Source organism: Arvicola amphibius, chromosome 12 (genome assembly GCF_903992535.2).
Source record: "Arvicola amphibius chromosome 12, mArvAmp1.2, whole genome shotgun sequence".
NCBI classification, from domain to species: Eukaryota; Metazoa; Chordata; class Mammalia; order Rodentia; family Cricetidae; genus Arvicola; species Arvicola amphibius.
Genome location: NC_052058.2, coordinates 99574818 through 99593468, shown reverse-complemented (window position 1 = coordinate 99593468; position 18651 = coordinate 99574818). Strand labels below are relative to the sequence as shown.

Genomic DNA, 18651 nt, shown 5'->3' with positions numbered 1-18651 from the left:
CCCTCCTTTTCCTCTTCCCTCACTTCTTCCACCACCCCCATGCTCCCCATTTTGTCAGTCGATCTTGCCTATTTTGACTTTCCAGGGGAGGCCACCATTTTATGGACTGGGCCCTGGACTGTATCAGAAGAGAAATCTAGCTGAGTCTGAGAAAGCAAGCAGGCAGCATGGCTCATTCATTCTGCCCTTGACTATGCCTCCAGGGTGCCCAGCCTCCTGCCTCTGACACTCACCTGCAATGATGGGCTGTAGCCAGGAATTGTCAGCAAACCCCCTTCTTCCCCAGGTTGCATCTGTTCCTATCACAAAAATAAAACCAGAGCCGCAAACGGCTCTTTTTAATGCAAGCTTTACTTAAGAACAAGAAAACATACGCTTTGTTTATTTTTCCTTTCGTCCTCTCTCCTGTTTTTGAGGGGAAGCAAAGCTACCCATCCTCCTCGTGGCACCGTCCCTGCTGGGGGACAAGGGGAGCAGTGAACAGAGGAGATGAAGTGATGTCATTCTGATGGGGCAGAAGAGAGGAAGGAACCAAAGAGGAAGCCGGGGCCAGGAAGCAAATGAAACCCTCCAAGACACGACCAGAAGATCAAGGAGAATGTGTTTCAGAATGCATTTTGAGTCTATAAACTTTGTTGGGAGTGGTGTTGGGAGAGATGGCTCAGCTGCTAAAGTGCTTGCTGCACACACATGAGGACCTGAGTTTGATCCCCAGGAGCCACGTAAACATGCCAGGCATGGTGGCACATGCTTCTCCTGTGATCCTGGGAAGCTGGAGACAGGTGGATCCCTGGGGCTTGCTGGTCAGCTAGCCAAGCCAAATGTCAGGCCCCAGTTTCAGTGAAAGCCTCTGACTCAAAAGAAAAAAATTTAAGCCCAGCCTGATGGCTTAGCAGGTAAAGGCACAAGTCTGATGAACAGAATTTAATACCCAGAACCCACAGGAAGTTGGAAGGAGAGAATTGACTCCACAAAGTTGACCTTTAACTTAAACATGCAGGCAGTGGCATGTGCACACCCATCTTAAATACACACATTTATTATTAATGATTACTATTTAATAATTTATTCATTAACTTCATCGATATTTTTATTAGTATAATTTTATTATTTATTAATAATAAATGAAAGAAAGAAGTGGAAGATGATTGAAGATACTTGACGTCAGCCTCAGGTTTCCACAGGTGTCCACTGTTCTCTGTCAACTGGATACAGTTTAGAGTCATCTGGGAAGAAGGGTCCTCAGTTGAGAAAATGCCTCCGTCAGACTGGTGTGCAGGCAAGTCTGTGGTGCATATTTCTGATTAATGACTCAAGCATGATTGTCCCACTCACTGTGGGCATGCTGCCTCTGAGAGTCCCACCCACTGTGGGCATGCCGTCCCTGAGAGTCCCATCCACTGTGGGCATGCCCCCCCCCAGGGCAGGTAGTCCTGGGCTGTGTAAGAAAGCAATCTGAGTGTGCCACAGAGAGCAAGCCAGGCAACAGCGTTCCTTGAAGTCTCTGCTGCAGTTTCTGCCTGCAGGTTCCTGCCCTGACTTCTCTTTATGATGGACTCCAAGATCTTGATCATGGTGTTTATCACAGCAGCAGACAGCAAGCTAGGACACCCATGCACATACACGTGCACACACACACACACACACACACACACACACACACACACCTTATTTTTTTAAAGAGACAATGGTTAAGTGTCAATCACTTTCCATTTCTTTTTTTATCCGTTGACTTCATCTATCAATCAATCTATAGATAAAGATATGTTTTAGCCATGTAGCTAGGTTCCTACCTACCTACATGTGGTTCACCTATTGATATATTTGTCTGTCGATCCACTGATGTGTATGGCATCAACTATTGATCTACTGATGTGTATGTCATCCACTATTGATCTGTTATGTCTATCATCTCTGTCTGTCTACCATCCTCTGTCTGTCTTCACTTGGAGGCATGCTTGCCCAGCATAAGGCATTGTGTTTGAACATGAAGACAATGCTCGGAGCAACTTACGTTTTATTCAAGTGGAAACTGCACTGAAGTTATAAAAATTTAAGTAACAGCTTAACCCTGGAGCCACAAAGAAAAAGAAAAATACATTTGATTGCATAAAAAAAGGCAAAAGCTGCAGTAAAGTTGAGAAGAGAGCTTGGAGACAAAGGGTAAAGGTATCTGCTGGAGACAAACAACGACCAATTTCTTTAATTTATGTTGAATGAGTCATTGAGAAAAAGACTCTGGATGAGCAGATGTGAACAGGAAACTCTTCTTGATGAAAGATAGTAGGAAAACATCTTGAGCCTAACACATAGTCAGAAACACATATTCTAAACAGCCATGAGGCTTTTTGTAGTCACGGATGGACGAATGAGCCTGCTGGGTCTTACTTCCAAGGCCTGGGGACAGGATGCCCTCTGCTGTGGGAGCCAGTGATAACCATCTTTGTTGTTTTAGGCAGGGTCTCTCTCTCTCTAGCCATGGCTGTCCTGGAACTCACAATGTAGACCAGACTGGACTCAGACCTGCAGAAATCCACCTGCTGCTGCCTCCTGAGTGTTGGGATTAAAGGCGTGTGCTACCACACCTGGCAATACCACCTTTTTGGAAGGTGATTTGGGAGCAGGTTAGCCCTTCAAATCCACATTCCACTCAGTCCAGCACAGCCCCATCCCCAGCAGTGAGGGCCCAGGTGTGCACCCGTATTCTAGACTGTGCAAGGACAGTCATAACAGCATGGTTACAACTTCAGTGACCACACCAACCCAGTACCTCCAGCCAGGAGTTCTGGGGTGGCTCTGTCACATCTGTATTTGAGAGTGCCATATGACCACTGAGGGACACAGCTCTTCTGAGTACCACATGCTTAGAGTTATACACATGTATGTTAAGGAAAAGCTGATATTCTGTCTGGATTATCCCAAAGCATTTTTATGCTCTTGGCAGGAATGAAGCTAGTCTAAACAGGCATTTGTGCCCCTCCTTTTGGCTATCAGGCAATAGAGACAATGCACCCTAAGAAAATAGAATTTCCTTCCCAAGAAACTTGTGCTGGGAGAAGGACAGGCTGAAGCCTGGTGCCAGCCAGAGGCGGAACTTGTCACTTTACAGCAAAGACTGATGGCCGGACTACACCCTGACCAGGACTGCTTAGCTATGAATAAACCTTGACCTCTATTTAAACATTTTCAATTTTTTTATTGTATGCATTTGAGTGCTATACTTGCATATATGTCTGTGCACCATATGCTCACCTGGTAACCTAGGAAGTGAGAAGAGACTGCTGTAATCCCTGGACCTGGAGGTATGGACTTTGTGAACCACCATGTTGGTGATGGGAATCAAACCTGGGTCCTCTGCAAGAGCAACAAGTGCTCTTAACCACTGAGCCATCTTTCTAACCCAACTCTGGCATGCCAAGTTGAGGCAGGACCAAGTCCCTTCCCCTGTATCAAGGCTAAGCAAAGTATCTCACCATAGGGAATGGACTCCAAAAAGCCAGTTCAGTCACCCAAGATAAGTCCTGATCCCAGTTCCAGAGCCCCCCCCCCCCCAACAGGTCAAGTCACATAACTGTCACCCACATTCAGATGACTTAGCTCAGTCCCATGCAGGTTCCCAGCTGTCAGTTCAAAGTTTGTGAGCTCCCACTAGCTCATGTCAGCTGTCTCTATGGTTTTCCCAGTCATGATCTTGTCATCCCCCGCCTTGCTCATATGATCCCTCCTCCCTCTCTTCAACTAAGCTCTAGGAGCTCAGTCCAGTGCTTGGCTTCCATCAGTTACTGGATGAAGGTCTAACCCAACTTTTGCCCTCTGTTTAAACCTAAATCTCATGTCAGGACCCAGAATATGGGCTTGGGAGTCACTGGGCCTCTTTTTTCCTCTTCCCCACATGGCCATGAGCAGTTAGCCTCTCTCTTTTCTCTGCTATTCCCTCCCACTTGGATGTTTCATTGGCCTGTTGAGGATGGTGGTCCAGCCTGGCTTGTTAGGACTGCAGGGCCCAGGCTCTGCCCCTGACAGGTCTGATCACAGGAGGATGAGTGTAAAACTCGTACCTTTATTGCCAGAGGCACACAGGAAGAGTGATAAGCAGCACAGAAACACACATTTGGGTTAACACGTGCCTTTGTTAGTTTGTTTCTTTTATTTTGAGACAATGTCTCATGTGCCACAGGCTGACCTCAAAGTCACTGTGTTTATGGGATAACCTTGAACTTCTAATACTCTTGCCTCCAGCTCCAGAGTGCTGGGATTATAGGCATGCTCCACCATGTCTGGTTTATGTAATGCTGGGGGTTCAACCATGTTTCATGCATGCTAGGAAAGTATCCTGGCTAGTTTTGTGTCAACTTGATGCAACCCAGAGTGGTCTGTAAGGAGGGAATCTCAATTGAGAAAATGCCTTCATAAAATCTATCTAGATGGGATTTTCTTAATTAGTGGTTGGTAGGGGAGGGACCAGCCCATGGTGAGTGGTGCCACCCCTGGGCTGGTGGTTCTGGGTTCTATAAGAAAGCAGGCTCAGTAAAGTCAAGAGAGCAAGTCAAGAAGCAGCACTCCTCCATGGCCTCTGCATCAGCTCCTACCTCCAGGTTCCTGTCCTGTTTGAGTTCCGTGTCCTGACTTCCTTCAGTGATGAGCAGCTCCATGGAAATGTCAGCCTAATAAGCCCTTTCCTCCCCAACTTGCTTTAGTTACAGTGCCTTCTCACAGCAATGGAAACCGTAACTAAGTGTGGTGGTTTGAGAGAGAATGGCCATGAAGGGAGTAGCACTATTGGGAGGGTGGCTTTGTTGGACAAAGTGTGTCACTAGGAGGCGGGATTTGAAGTCTTTTGCTTAAGGTTCACTCAGTGTCACAGTTGAGATAGTCTGCCAACCTTCCCCCTCCATAGCTAAAACAAAACCACCCATGGCACCAAAGTCCATCTTAGTGAGCCAGTGAGCTCACTGGGCTTCCCAGAGGAGAGTGAACTCACTGGGCTTCCCAGAGGAGTGTGAGCTCACTGGGGTTCTTAGAGGAGTGTGAGTTCACTGCAGATCCCAGAGGAGTGTGAGCTCGCTAGGGTTCCTAAAGGAGTGTGAACTCACTGGGGATCCCAGAGGAGTGTGAGCTCACTGGGGATCCCAGAGGAGTGTGAGCTCACTGGGGTTCTTAGAGGAATGTGAGCTCACTGGGGATCCCAGAGGATTATGGCAAGAGGAGTTGCTCATAAAAACAAAGCCTTAGCCCCATAGCACTATGACAACCGTGTCCTTGGGGCTTCCTGCACAGCTGGCTTGGCTGGAGAGTCTCTTCCCCCAGCAACCACGCTCTGGTAAGTTTGAGCTTCTGAGATGTGCAAGTCTTGTCTGGGGTTTCATGAACTCCCCTCTTCCCTCCAGGAGGAAATGCTTTACTTCTCAGAAACTACTGCACAGCAAGGTCCCTCCGGTAAAAGCCAAGCCAATCTCTGTCCTGCTTCTGCAGAGTTCTCTGGTTTGTGATTCAAATGGGTCTGCTCCTGGGCCACTAGCCAGTAAGCCATCAATCAGTCCTGATCCCTCCCCCGAGCTCCAGGCGTGGGAGAGCCCTCCATCCTCGGCCCCTTACTTGGTCCCTACTACACCTTAGCTAGGCAGCTGCACTGCTCCTTGCTGGTCTTGCCCTTGGAACCAGCGCACTTGCCTGGGCCATGCAACTCTGGTAGACTCTTACTACCCTTTTCCTCTTACCCATCCCCCTCCACGCTTTAGTGGCCTCTGGGGTTGGAACAGAGAGAAGAGGGAAGCTTCTTGTGTTTCCTCTTCCTGTGTCCTTGGACAACACCATTTTGGACTGAACTAAACCTTCATGCCAGCTGGACCAAGAGCCTTTTGAAGATCTGCATGGCTCAAGCCTTATCTTCCTGCTCCGGGTCAAACACCTGTCACATGGTATGGTCTGGTAGAACATGCTAGGTGTGATCTGTTGAAACACAAACTGGAAACACAGGAGAGTCTGAGGAGAATAGTAGAGGGATGGGCAAGCTTGTGAAGCTGGGATCTCCTGAGGACAGAGGGTGTGACGGTGTTAGGTGGGAAAGGGGCAACCGCACTTTCTCTCCACAGAACAACTGCTGCCTCTTAGCCACACGAAGGCAGGGGCACTTCCTGTCCTCTGGGCATCACAGCCCCACTTCCGGATGCAGTTGCCTCAAGAAAGTGTGTATGCAGGCCCCTCCTGGCTCTCCTCATCCTTCTGCCAGCACCCAGGAGGTCTGGCCAGGGAGTCCTCCATCACAGCCCATGAGAGATAGGAAGCTCTTGAATTTCTGGATGTGAGAGTCTTGCCAACATTTCTTCTCTCCTTGACCATCTCTGGGGTGGTTTGGTGTGGTTTCCTTGGAAAAGGCAAAGGTGTCCTTGGAAGCCATCCTTACCCAGAATTCAGTCTGTTATAATTAGATGTATTATATGCAAAAATATGCAGAAGCAGATTGGGGCTGTAGTTCAGTTTGTAGAGTATCTGCCTAGGACACACAAAACCTTGACTTCCACTCCCAGTACCACAAAAATGGCTGTGGTGGTGCTTGCCTGTAATCTCAGCACTTGGGATCAGAAGGGCAAGTTTGCTGCTTAGGCTAGATATCCTGTCTCAATTTTTTTTAAAAAAATATGTATAAAGGTATAACTATCCATAAAGTCGAGGAGTTTGCGGGAGGAAAGGGCAATGGTTTCTTCCATTTGTTTCTCAAGAGGTCCTCAGCGGGAGTCAGCTGGAACCTGGAGACAGCTTTGCTGCTTTGCCTTGAGCCAGCTTCTTCCTCCTATCTGGGCCATCTTGGCTCTCTCTTACCTGCTTGGAATCCTTCCTGTCTACCTTCCCCCTCCCCGCCCCGTGTCCCAACCCTAACAAAAGACCTAGTCCAACCTTTTCTCCTGGGAGGAGGCTGGCTGGGAAGGAAAGGTGGCAGGCTGCCACCAGGAGCCAAGTTTGAGCATCAGCGATTAGAACTGGACCCTGACTGGCTGAGGCTGTCTGCCACAGATCTTGCAGTCTCTCGTCAACCACCTGGAGAAGTCGTATCTTCCTGCCCAATGTTCTTACCTTACCTCTCTGAGCTTCGGTTTTATTGCGGCTGTAGAATCTCATAGGATGATTCTGAGGAATTGGTGTATGTGAAAAAGCCCTGGTCACAATTGGTGCTTAATAATAAATGGAAATTTTCTTCGCTGCCATTTTCTATGCCATCTATTCAGGTAACAGTAGAAACTGGGGAGGAGGAGGTTAAAGAGGGAGTTTGTGGAAAGCCTTGCTTGGAGAGACGTAAGGGTGTCTTTCTTCCAGGGTAGGAGATCCACAACCCTACAGTGCCCGCAGAAAAGCCCTTGCGGAGACCTAGCCTCTCCTCTCCAGGTTAGAAGCGCGCAGTGTTCAGTAGGGAGACCTAGGCAAGTTCCTGGAGGCTGTACGCGGCCTGCAGCGCCCCCTTGTGCTGGGAGTGTGAAGGCAGGCGACCTTTGCTTCCTCGCTGCAGAGAGAAACCTAGGGAGGGGAACATCAGGCTGGGGTGACATTTGAGAAAGCCATAGCCTGTAGCCTCGCAGGGCCCAGCGAGGGAGATGGAAAGAAATAGAAATAAGGTACTGATTCAATTCAGTGAGGGACCCTTGGTGTGGACCCCAATCTGTCCTCTGTCACTGATGCATCAGGGCTCAGGGACCTGAGGTTTGATCTGGACAGGTAGTGAATGGACCAGGTGCCCAAAAAGGTTGAGAGAGCAGGCAGGACATGAAGGTACAGCCAGGAATCTCCTCCAGGACACATGTCACCATGGCGACCCTGTAAGGCCACACCCTGACTCTTCCTCTCCTCAGCTGTACAGTGGTACCCTCAGCATCTTCCTTGCAGGCTCTTCTGCACGCTGAAGGAGACAGTGTGAGACCGACTACAGACTACTGACATTTCCAATCAAGACAGTGGAGAGTGCACCCTCCCCCTGGCACCTGTCCCTCCCCATCTGCAGGGCTGCCGCCCTTGGCTCTTGTCCTTTGAGAACACAACACAATCAGAGAACTCCCTGGTCCCAGCACCAGATCCACCAGATACTGCATCTTTATTCTCAATTTTGCCCTTGCTGAGAACCCTTGGCCTTCTACGGCTTTCTCGGGACTCTACTCCTAAGAACTGATGTCCTGTCTCCTTAGCAATTGAGCCTCCCTCTTACCCATCCACACACAAACAAAACTTACTTTATCTTGTTATAAAATGCCATGCCCTCTGGACACCCACCTCTCTATCAGCTGCAACCCATCTCTGCTCCTCATCCAAGGATTTTCAAGCCCTCATCTTCCTCCCATCCTTTGAGGGTCCTGTCATCAAGCACACAAAGGAGACCCAGGGAAATCATGACTGGGAATCTGTGCTTAGGATGAGTAGGATTCTAGCCTTTGCGATGACCCATACTATACTGTTAGGAGTTCACTTGAACTAATAATATTTTTCTACTTATAAATACATATATTTCTATTTATAAATATATATATTGTGCTTGTAAATGTCAAAGCAGCCAACTAAAGAACCATGACAAAGTATTTTAAGACGGAAGAGGGCTAGGTTTGGAGGCCACACCTTTAATTCCACCACTAGGGAGGCAGAGGCAGGCAGGCTTTTGTAAGTTTGAGGCCAGCCTAGTCTACACAGCGAGTTCCAGGTCATCCAGGGTCACATACCTTTTCCTAACGTGTGTTTGTGTGTGTGTGTGTGTGTGTGTGTGTGGTGTAAGCACACGTATACACCATGTGTATGCAGGTGCACTTTCCTGTGCTGGTATACACGGAGGTCAGAAGCTGATATGGGGATGTCATTCCTCAGTCATTCTCCATCTCATTTTGAGACCGAGTCTGTCAGTGAACCAGAAGCTCATTGTTCTGACTAGACTGCTGATCATGGAGTTTCAGGGAGCCTCCTGTCTCTGTCTCCCCTACCCCAGCTCTGGGGTGCAGGTTCACATTGCCATTCCTGTGTTTTCTTTTGACACAGATTTTCCCCCATATATGTAGATACTGTAAACAATCCATACACACACCCACACTCAGGCACAAACATGGACACATACACAGAGACACTCACATACACGCATATGGTTGCACACACACACACACACACACGCTGTGTGTGGCACACTGCACACTTAAGAAGAGGATGCACCACAGTTACAGTTTCTGCTCTAGGCACACTGAGTTAACAACAGCTACCCTGTTTCAAGGTTGTTCCATTGTGGGTAGCCTCTTGTTTCAAGCTCAGAGGACAGAGGAGCTCTGGGGAGCAGGGCTGGTGGCTACATCTCCTCAGCCTGGAGAAAGTTCTAATACAGGGAAAGTAGCAATTTAAACATGAGAAAGACCAAGAGGGCCCCCCGTAAAACACAGCTATGCTGTATCTGTCTTCTGGTGATAGTGGTTGGTATTTGAAGAAACTTTTCCCCCTGAGACAGGGTCTCCTTTATCACAGCTTGGCTTTGAACTTGTTATACAGTCAAGAAGGTCTTCAGACTTCTGACCCTCCTGTCTCTACCTCCAGAGTGCTGAGGTTACAGTCAAGTCCCACCGAGCACAATTTATGCAACATTGGGGGCTGAACCCAGAGCCTTGTGCACGTTAGCCAAGCACTCTACCAACTGAACCACATCCCCAGCTTTCCCCCTCGCTTCCTAGACCACGGGTAATACCTGCTACCTCTTCCAACATCAGCACCAAGGATGTGTTTTAACATCAATTTTTCTAATTTTACATGTATGTATATATTGTTAGCATTTCTTCTACAGTAAATAAGGATAATAAAATACACATACATATGTATATATTGACTACCCTATAGACTTTATAAAGATTTATTATATATACATATATATGTATATATACCCATATATATGTATATATACCCATATATATATGGGTGTTTTGCCTGTTTATGTCTGTGAATCACATGTGTGCGATACACACAAAGTCCAAAAGAGAGTGTTGGATCCCCTGAAACTGAAGTTTAAGGCAGTTGTGAACCACCATATGGGAGCTGGGACAGAACCTGGGACCTCTGCAAGAGTAGTAAGTGCTCTTAATCATTGAGCCATTTCTCCAGCCCCCTGTAGCCTCTTTTTCCTGTGTGAATTGGTGATTTATATTTTTGGGGCATGGCCTCTTTTCCCTCTGATTACCCCCATTACAAAGGGGAACCAAAAAGTGTTTGGACAAATCCATGCATATGAGCATCTGCCTGTTGGCACAGACCTGGCATAACCTCATCAGGTGAGTTCTGTTTGTGTATGATATTAGCAAAGATCTCTGGGCACTGTTTCACTCATTAGCAGCAAGGCAAATCTCCTGGGTGCTTCTGGAGTCTGACATTATACAAATGAAAAGGCACTGGGAATCCCAAGCACGGGAGCTGAGTCCAGTGGACTGAGATGCAGACGCTGGGTCTAATCTGTGAGAGGAGGTACTGTGAGATGGGATGCTGGACCACGTGTTTGCTGCTGTGCTGAGTCCTCCACACATACAGCACAGCTAGCCTGGGCTAAGTTCACAAGCACACAAGGAGCCTTAGGCTCAGCGTCGTGTTTTTTTCTTCTTTCAAATGGGTTATGGAAATTTAGAGAGTGGAAACCAGTATTTGGAGTGAGGGTACATGGATCATTTCTTTAAAAAGCCAAAATTCCACTTGGGTCTCAAGAATTTTCTAAAAATTGAGATAGAGTCTGATGTAACCCAGGCTAGCCTTCACACACTGTGTAGTGGAGGATGACCTTGATCCTGCACAACCACACTGCATCTACATGGTGCTGGAGACGAAACTAGGGCTTTGTGCATGCTAGGCAGGCAACTAAATGAACAGACATAATTTAAAGTAACATTTTCTTTTCATTTCCCATTTTGTGTTATTCTCTCAAAATGAAACTGTTAGCAACACTTTGCAACCTGGGAAGCTGGGACCCAGTGATTTATTGTGCAGCTGTTGAATTAAAATGTGTGTGTGCATGCGTGTGTGGTGTATGTGCATGTGTGTGTATTTGTGTGTGCATGTGTGTGGGGTGGGGGAATAAATGCAGGTGAGCACAGGTGCCTGAAGAGGTCAGAAGAGGGTATCAGATTCCCTAGAGTTGGCACTGGGCATGGTTACGTGCTCCTTTGCAAGAGCAGTGTATGCTCTTAACTGCTGAGCCATCTTCTCCAGTCCCAGATGATGCCCTTGGAGGCTGGAAGGGGTACCAGAGCCACTAGAACTGGAGCTGCAGGCAGCTGTGAGCTCCCTGTTATGGGTGCTGGGCATAGAACTTGGGTCTTCTATAAGAGCAGGTAGGGCTTTTGATCTCTGTGTGAGCGATCTCTCCAGCTCCCCAACAATTTTTAAATGTGAGTTCTGGGTTGCACACTCAGGAGAGCCATCTCTCCAGCTCCCCAACATTTTTAAACGTGAGTTCTGGGTTGCACACTTAGGTGAGCCATCTCTCCAGCTCCCCAACAATTTTTAAATGTGAGTTCTGGGTTGCACACTCAGGTGAGCCATCTGTCCAGCTCCCCAACATTTTTAAACGTGAGTTTTGGGTTGCACACTTAGGCGAACCATCTCTCCAGCTTCCCAACATTTTTAAACATGAGTTCTGGGTTGCACACTTAGGTGAGCCATCTCTCCAGCTCCCCAACATTTTTTAAACGTGAGTTCTGGGTTGCACACTCAGGCTCTCACACTAGCACAGTAAGTGCTTTTATTCACTGAGCCATCTTCCTAGCCTTCAGTTTGTATTTTCTGAGTTTTTGCTCTGGGGGTGGGGGCTGCCAAAAGTCCTCAGAGTTGTGGACCTCAGAGTAGCCCGTGGATGGAAAAGGACAGTTTGCATGTATCTATGACCTGGCACTATTGGCAAGCTAACCCCTAAGCAGCAGACAGCCAAAGAGAGGGCCTCGTGCTGGGGACAGAGGAGGGAGGGAGGCCCTGAAAGGTGATGAATGACTGAAGGGCTGGCCAAGACAAAATGTGGCCACAGTAACTTTCATATGCTTCAGCCTCATCTCCCCTCTAGCTTTTGAGTCACGGGCATGTCTGTGAGCCTAGCATGCGCGTTTTGAGTGGGCATGGCTATAAAGAATAGGGTTTCTAGCTCAGAGACACTCAGACACAGCAGATCCCCAGCTGAGTTTTATTTCCCCCCAACAGAGTTAGGGAGCCCACAGGTCTCCATGTGGTTGGAGTTCGAAGACACCTGGGGACAGCAGTAACCTCCGCCCAGGTCAGCGGCATTCCACACCTGCGTCTTCATTATGGTTGCAATTGTGAGAGCCCCAGTTGTTCTTCGTGCAGCTCCACAAACTGCTCTCTGTCCCCCGACAACCCACATTGTCCAGCCAGATATTCCCAGTGCCTGACACAGAGGAACAAAGAGAGAGAAAGGAAGGGTGTCAGGTGAGAGGTCAGGGAAACATGCCGGTTCCCAGGAGCTCCCAGGTAGGGCGAGAGACCAGGCAAGCCCAGGGCTCTAAGACTCTTATAATGTCTCTTACAGTATCTCCGATTCTTCTCCTACCTCAACCACATCATGAAAGCCTCATGCAAATATTTACTACTTAATCCACACACTATGTGTGCACACAGCCTTCCACTGTCTCCCCATCAGCTCAGCTCCCTCAAGTTGTGTCTGTATTTCCACAGGACCTACGGCAGCCATACAACTGGAAGCCCCTTCCCTCTGATAGGGTTGAAAACATCATTTTCCAGCTTAGCCAAACCCTTATTGAAAGGCAAGCATAAAACCAGGGAGATGGTACCGTGGATAGGAGAATCTGTGTATGGATCTCCAGCACCCACATAAAAAGGCCGCCAGCCCAGCTCCAGTTCAGTGAGAGACCTTGTCTCAAGAGAATAAGGCAGAGGGTGGCCTCTGTGTGAGGAGTGGCTCTGTACTTTGGGGTGGGGTGAAACAGAGAACACCCAAGGAAAGTAACAAGGAGAGCTGGCCTTGTGCCCTGTTGTTCAGCCATTGCCTTTGCTAAGGTGGGAGGATGGGTGTATAAACTGATTTCTAGAGATGCAGAGCAACTCCCCTGAATTGAGGATAGTAAGTCTCACCATGGTTTTTTTCTTCTTACTCTCTACTTTTGGTTTTGTTTGAGACTGAGCTGAGCTGTGCAGCACAGAACGGCCTCAAACTCTCTGTCATACTGTCTCAGACTCCCAAGAGCTGGAATAGCAGGTGCTGGCCACTACCTCTGACTTCTCATGGATCCTTTAAAAGACCTTCACAGGGGCAGGGGAGATGGCTCAGCCGGTAAAGTGCTACCACTTAAGCCAGAATCCCATGTCAAAAAAAAAAAAAAAAACAAAACAAAAAAACCAAAACAGGATCTGGAGGTGTGGTCTTATAATCTCAGTGCTTAGGAGGTGGAAACACGAAGCTCCCTGGCACTCACTGGCCACGCAACCCAGTCAAGTTAATCACTCTGGGCCAGTGAGAGCCCCTGCCTCAGCAAAACAAGAACTGAGAAACATCTGAGGTCTTACTCATGTGCAAACACATGCATGCTCGCCCACATGAACATACATGCACATGTGCACACATACAGAGGTTCGGTATCTTCAAGGCTAAGACTTCTGGCAGCTTCAATTTGGGTTTCCAGATGTGAAAATCTGCCTTTGCTGTGGTTCTGTCTTTTCCCTTGGCTTTCAAAAGCCACACTTATCCCTGCTTTATAGACAGTCCTGGCTATGTGGCATTTGCTACAAGACTGCATAGACAGTGACCTACGGTAGTACTCAGAGCCCTTTAAAGCCTTTGCTGTCAGTGCTGGGGATGCAACAGCATCCTTCAGACAGGGGGCCACTCCGGAAAGAGGTAAGCCTTGAGCCCAGAGCTGCAGCTACTCTACCCACTGCTAAGCTGCAGGACTTCCCAGTTGCTTGAGCCAATGATTTTTTTTTAGCCCCAGCCACACTACATTACCTCACCAAAGGACCACGTGAACACGTCTAGCACAGAGCCCCAGGCTGCAAAGCCACTCACCACCTCCATAGCTGGAAAGTCCTTTCCCACTGGAGTAACCGAGCATGCGACAGAAGACAGTGGCATCGTTATTGTCCCAGTCGTCATCGCAGATTGTCCCCCAGGCATTGTTATAGAAAACTTCAGCTCGGCCTCTATTGGTGCCACCCACGATCCGGACGTTTAGGGCCGATTCGCCTGGACAAGAACATGTGCGGAAGGTGAGGCGAACGCCAGCCCACGATGCTGTGCATTTGTTTCCTGCTCTTAGAGGTTCTACAGCTATGGGGGAGGATGAGTCCTGCTTGCAGGGCCTTGTCGTGGAGCTTGCACTAATCCCCCTTTCTGGTGTACAGCCCTCCTTCCTTCTGCAAGCCACAGGGTCAGATGCCTCTGTGGGATCATGACTTGCCATGTGTTGTGGAAAGGGAATAAAGGGTGAAAAATGGGACAGAAGGAGAGAGTAGAGGCAGAGATGAGGCAAATGGAAAGAGGGAGAAATTGAGAAGATGAGAAAAAGAAGCAAAGACGTGAGGGAGGAAGGGAAGAAGAGAGAGTGGAAGTAAACACGGGGGGGGGGCAGGAAGAAGAAAAGATGTTAGGAATGAGGATGGGGGAGAGAAGATGGAGAAAGAAGGGAGAGAGGAGGTGCTGTCTGGGTCTCTGGTCACAAATAGGCTCAGGTCAGAGATAAAGAATGTCCTCAGGAAATACCCCCCCCCCCCACACACACATACCCAGAATTCTGCAATAGGTAACGAACTCTAAAAGATAAGGAAAGACAATTAAAGCATCCATTACCTTTTTGGCCCTTCTCTCCCTTCTGTCCTTGCTCGCCAGAAGACCCTGTCACAAAGAAAAAAGCACACAATTTGAGCCAAGAGTTTCCTTGCCCTTTCTGCCCACATGAGAACATGTAGAGGCAGGAAGGGTCAGTCGCCCTCCTCCAGTTCTGCGTGTGATCTAGCACCTCTGGGCATAGCTACCTGTGTTGTGAGCACCAGTGGGTAGGTGGGAGGACACAGGCCTCAGAGGTAGCAGAAGGTTAGAAGTTAGATAGTGACAGCATTTAGTGAGCAACAGGATGCATGGAAAGATTGGCTGTGGTGCTGCCTGAGGGGGCCGAGCACAGACAGGAAGGCTGTGTGCCTGGGGAAACTTGGTTATATCCAGGACAATCTCTAGCATGCAACTTGACAACCCAATAAAGACACCCCCCACCAGCCTGGTTTCAGAAGATCCCTAACTTTTAAGTCCATTTAAATGGCAGCACCTACCTTTGATCCCAGGGTTTCCTTTCAGGCCGGGTTGTCCAGGTTCTCCTCTGGGGCCTGCTGGCCCAGGGTTCCCAGTGTCTCCCTTTCTGCCTGCAAAGCCTGAGAGGAGATAGTTAGCCCCATAGATGCCCCACTCTGTGCCCTAGATGAATACAAGGGCCTTGCTGATTACTGGATGAATGGCCCTTGGCTATCAGATCCTTGAGGAATGGGCTGTGTAAACATGCAGCCAGAGCTTTGGTCCAGCTGAGTGCTGTTCTTTTTGTCTGGTCTTCCACCTTAATGCCATGGAGAATGCAAAGGAAGATATGGCTGGTAGAATCCTCATAAGATGACATAGTTATATGGAAGTTTTAGTCTTTCTGTGAGAATTTGCTAGAATGTTTCTAGGTCCCCATGTGTGATTAGCAAACTAAGACTGCAACAGAATATGTAGCTAACATGGAAGAAACATCACTCTGGAAGCCTGCCTGAGTTCTGTTGTAACGCTTGCTGTGGCGTGGGCATGGTTTGCACCCACCCAACTAAGGTTCTTTTTTGTAATATTTATTTATTTATTTATTTATTTATTTATTATGTATATAGTATTCTGTATGTATGTATGCCTGTAGGCCAGAAGAGGGCACCAGACCCCATTAGAGATGGTTGTGAGCCACCATGTGGTTGCTGGAAATTGAACTCAGGACCTTTGGAAGAGCAGGCAATGCTCTTAACCTCTGAGCCATCTCTCCAGCCCCCCAACTAAGGTTCTTGTGTTGGGAGATTAAGCCTCATACAAAGGGTGTTAAGAGAATCTGGACATGGTGGGAAGTCCTCCAAGCTGTCTGCAGGCGCTGTCTGCAGAAGAGAGCCTGGGACTCTGCTTTGCCACTTTCCTGTCCTGCCTGAGCTCACATTGCTCGATGATGGTCCAGATGGTTAGATGGGATTTTATGCAACACATGAGAAGAGCACACTTGTGCCCTTGTAGAAAGGAATCCCTTCAAGCACACTGTAAATAGCTCAGCAGGACACCTACCCACACAGGGAGCAATGATGGGACAGAGGCATCTATTGGTACCATGGTTCTCAGAGACCAGGCTGACCTCCTCATAGAGGGGCAGGACCAGGCTTTGGACTGACACTATTCCTCTCACTCTCTAGAAAGTTTGCTAGCGGGAGATGGCAGAGCGGGGACGGCAGGTCCTTTGGGATGTTGCTCCCTATGCTCCCAGCTTGCTGGCTGACTGAGTAAACTTTAGTCAGCTTTAAAAGTTCAGCATGTGGGAGGCAGGGGTAGGCAGATCTCTGTGAGTTTGAGGCTAACCTGCTTTACATAGCGAGTTCTAGTCCATCCAGGGCTGCACAGTGAGACCCTATCTCAAAAAAAAAAAAAAAAAAAAAAAAAAAAAAAAAAAAAAAAAAAAAAAAAAAACCAAAATAAAAACAAACAAACCAAATCAAAACAAACAAGCAATAAGCAGAACTAGATTCAGTTCTTATCATTTTTGCTCATTGGTGTTTGCGTTGATAGGCAACATGGGGCTATGCCATGATCTTTCATTTACTGTTTCTGTTTACAGAGGAGACTCCTTTGGGCAGTACGGTGATGGTGATGACGAAGAAGATGATGGTATCCAGATGAGAAGTAGCAGCAGAAGGGGAGGAGGGACTTGGGGAACCAAGAAGGTAAAACAGGTCAAAGCAGAGATGGAAAAGCCTTAACACTAAGACGAGAAGGAGATCACCCCGTTCTTTGGTGGTGGCATAGCCTGGCGCTGCTACATGCATTGCCAACCCTCCTTGGGCTGACTCCTCCACTTTCTAGCCATTTTAGAACACCGAGTTCCTGCCCTTTTCCCAGATCCTCCAGGGAAGGAATGGAGGCTTGGCTGACAAAACTTGGAGTCTCTGCCTCATCTTGGAGGAGCAAGGTCACAGTGTTCAAAGTCAATAAGGCTTTGCTCCACACGCACACAGTTCTCCCCAGTCATCAGTCTGAGAAATTAAAACAAAGCCAGCCCTTTACCTGGGACTCCTGATTCTCCTTTTGTGCCTTTCTGTCCTTGAATTCCTAAGATGGAAACACAAGAAAAGGGGAGAGGATAATAAAACTTAGATATTAGACACTTTTAATCTTAGACAGTCTCTACCTTTGTCTGATTAATGCTGATGGAAGGCTGATTGCTTCACACTTCACAGTGGGGTGGAAGGGGAGACAGGCTGCAGACGGATGAAGACGGTGCTTGGGAAAAGTGGTGGTGTCTTGTGTGGGAGCTTGAGGCCCACAGCCTCCAAACGCCCTGGCCTGTCTCCCTCTCTCCACCAGTGACCCGATGTGACCTCGAAGCCAACCCTTATCCTTATTGCTTTCTCACTCATGAGATTTGCACAAGACAGAGCAGAAATATTTTATAAATGAACATTTTGGTTCCAAAGATTGTGGAGTGACCACCCTGATTTTCAGAGGCCATCACCTATACAGTACATGAGTCGAAATAGTTTGTGTGTTTGTATGTGTGCACGGGGAGGCCAGGGGACAACCTTCAGTGTACCTCCACAGATTTTATCTGTCTTGTATTTTAAGACAGGGTCTCTCAGTGGGGCCTAGAACACTCCAAGTAGTTAGGCTGGATGGCCAATGAACCCTGGGGATCCTTCAGTTTCTCTATCCCCAGCTCCAGGATGACAGGAGCACAGCACCAAGTCTGGCTAATTCTTAGTTTGGATTCTGGGGGATCAAACTCAGGTCTTCATGATGTGCAAGGGCAGCCCCTATTTACTAACCTCGGATTAGTTACCGCATCTCACCCACATGGAAAAGGAGTCTCAATGTTCAGAAAATGAAAAAATAATAAAGCAACCATTGGGGATTATTACACTTGAGCTTAATGTGATAGGTCCTCTCTCCTGCTCCTCCTTTTGTGTGGTGTGTGTGTGTGTGTGTGTGTCTGTCTGTCTGTCTATCTGTCTTGATCAAAGGACAACTTTTAGGAGCTGGCTCTCTCTTTACACGGCATGGGGTGCTGGGCTAAAATTCAGATTGTCCAGCTTGGCAGCACATGGAATTACCCATGCGATGTCACTGGCCCCTCCCCTTCTCTACTCCCTCCTCTCCAGTCATTCACTCCTCCGTGAACTTACCTTTCCCAGAAGACCCGCTGTCTCCAGCGTCCTTCAAGCATCCCCATGATGGGTCATAACCTGTTCTTTTAGCACTTTAAGGGCCCATACTGATTTCTATCAAATCAGTGGGGCTCCCCGAGACCATTCTGCAAACCTGGGGGAGTGCGAGCCTACTGTGGGGCATTGAGAAGGGGTGGATGATACAACAACTATTTATAGTCTCCTGTGCCTGACAGGCTTCCCACCTGTGCCATCAGCCAGCCTTACCACAGA

At 48.1% G+C, this 18651-nt stretch overlaps 1 protein-coding gene across 1 annotated transcript in view; it reads right to left on the bottom strand.

Moving 5' to 3' along the window:
• Positions 1-12146: 12146 nt before the first annotated feature.
• The window catches only part of Marco (macrophage receptor with collagenous structure), a 35674-nt gene continuing 29169 nt past the window's right edge, over positions 12147-18651 (bottom strand). The window contains exons 12-16 of the mRNA XM_038349160.2: positions 17282-17326; positions 15274-15372; positions 14798-14842; positions 14018-14194; positions 12147-12382 (exon numbers count right to left, since the gene is read on the bottom strand). Of these exons, the coding sequence (XP_038205088.1) occupies positions 12252-12382; positions 14018-14194; positions 14798-14842; positions 15274-15372; positions 17282-17326 (497 nt within the window). The 3' untranslated portion in view covers positions 12147-12251. The remainder of the gene's footprint in view (positions 12383-14017; positions 14195-14797; positions 14843-15273; positions 15373-17281; positions 17327-18651) is intronic.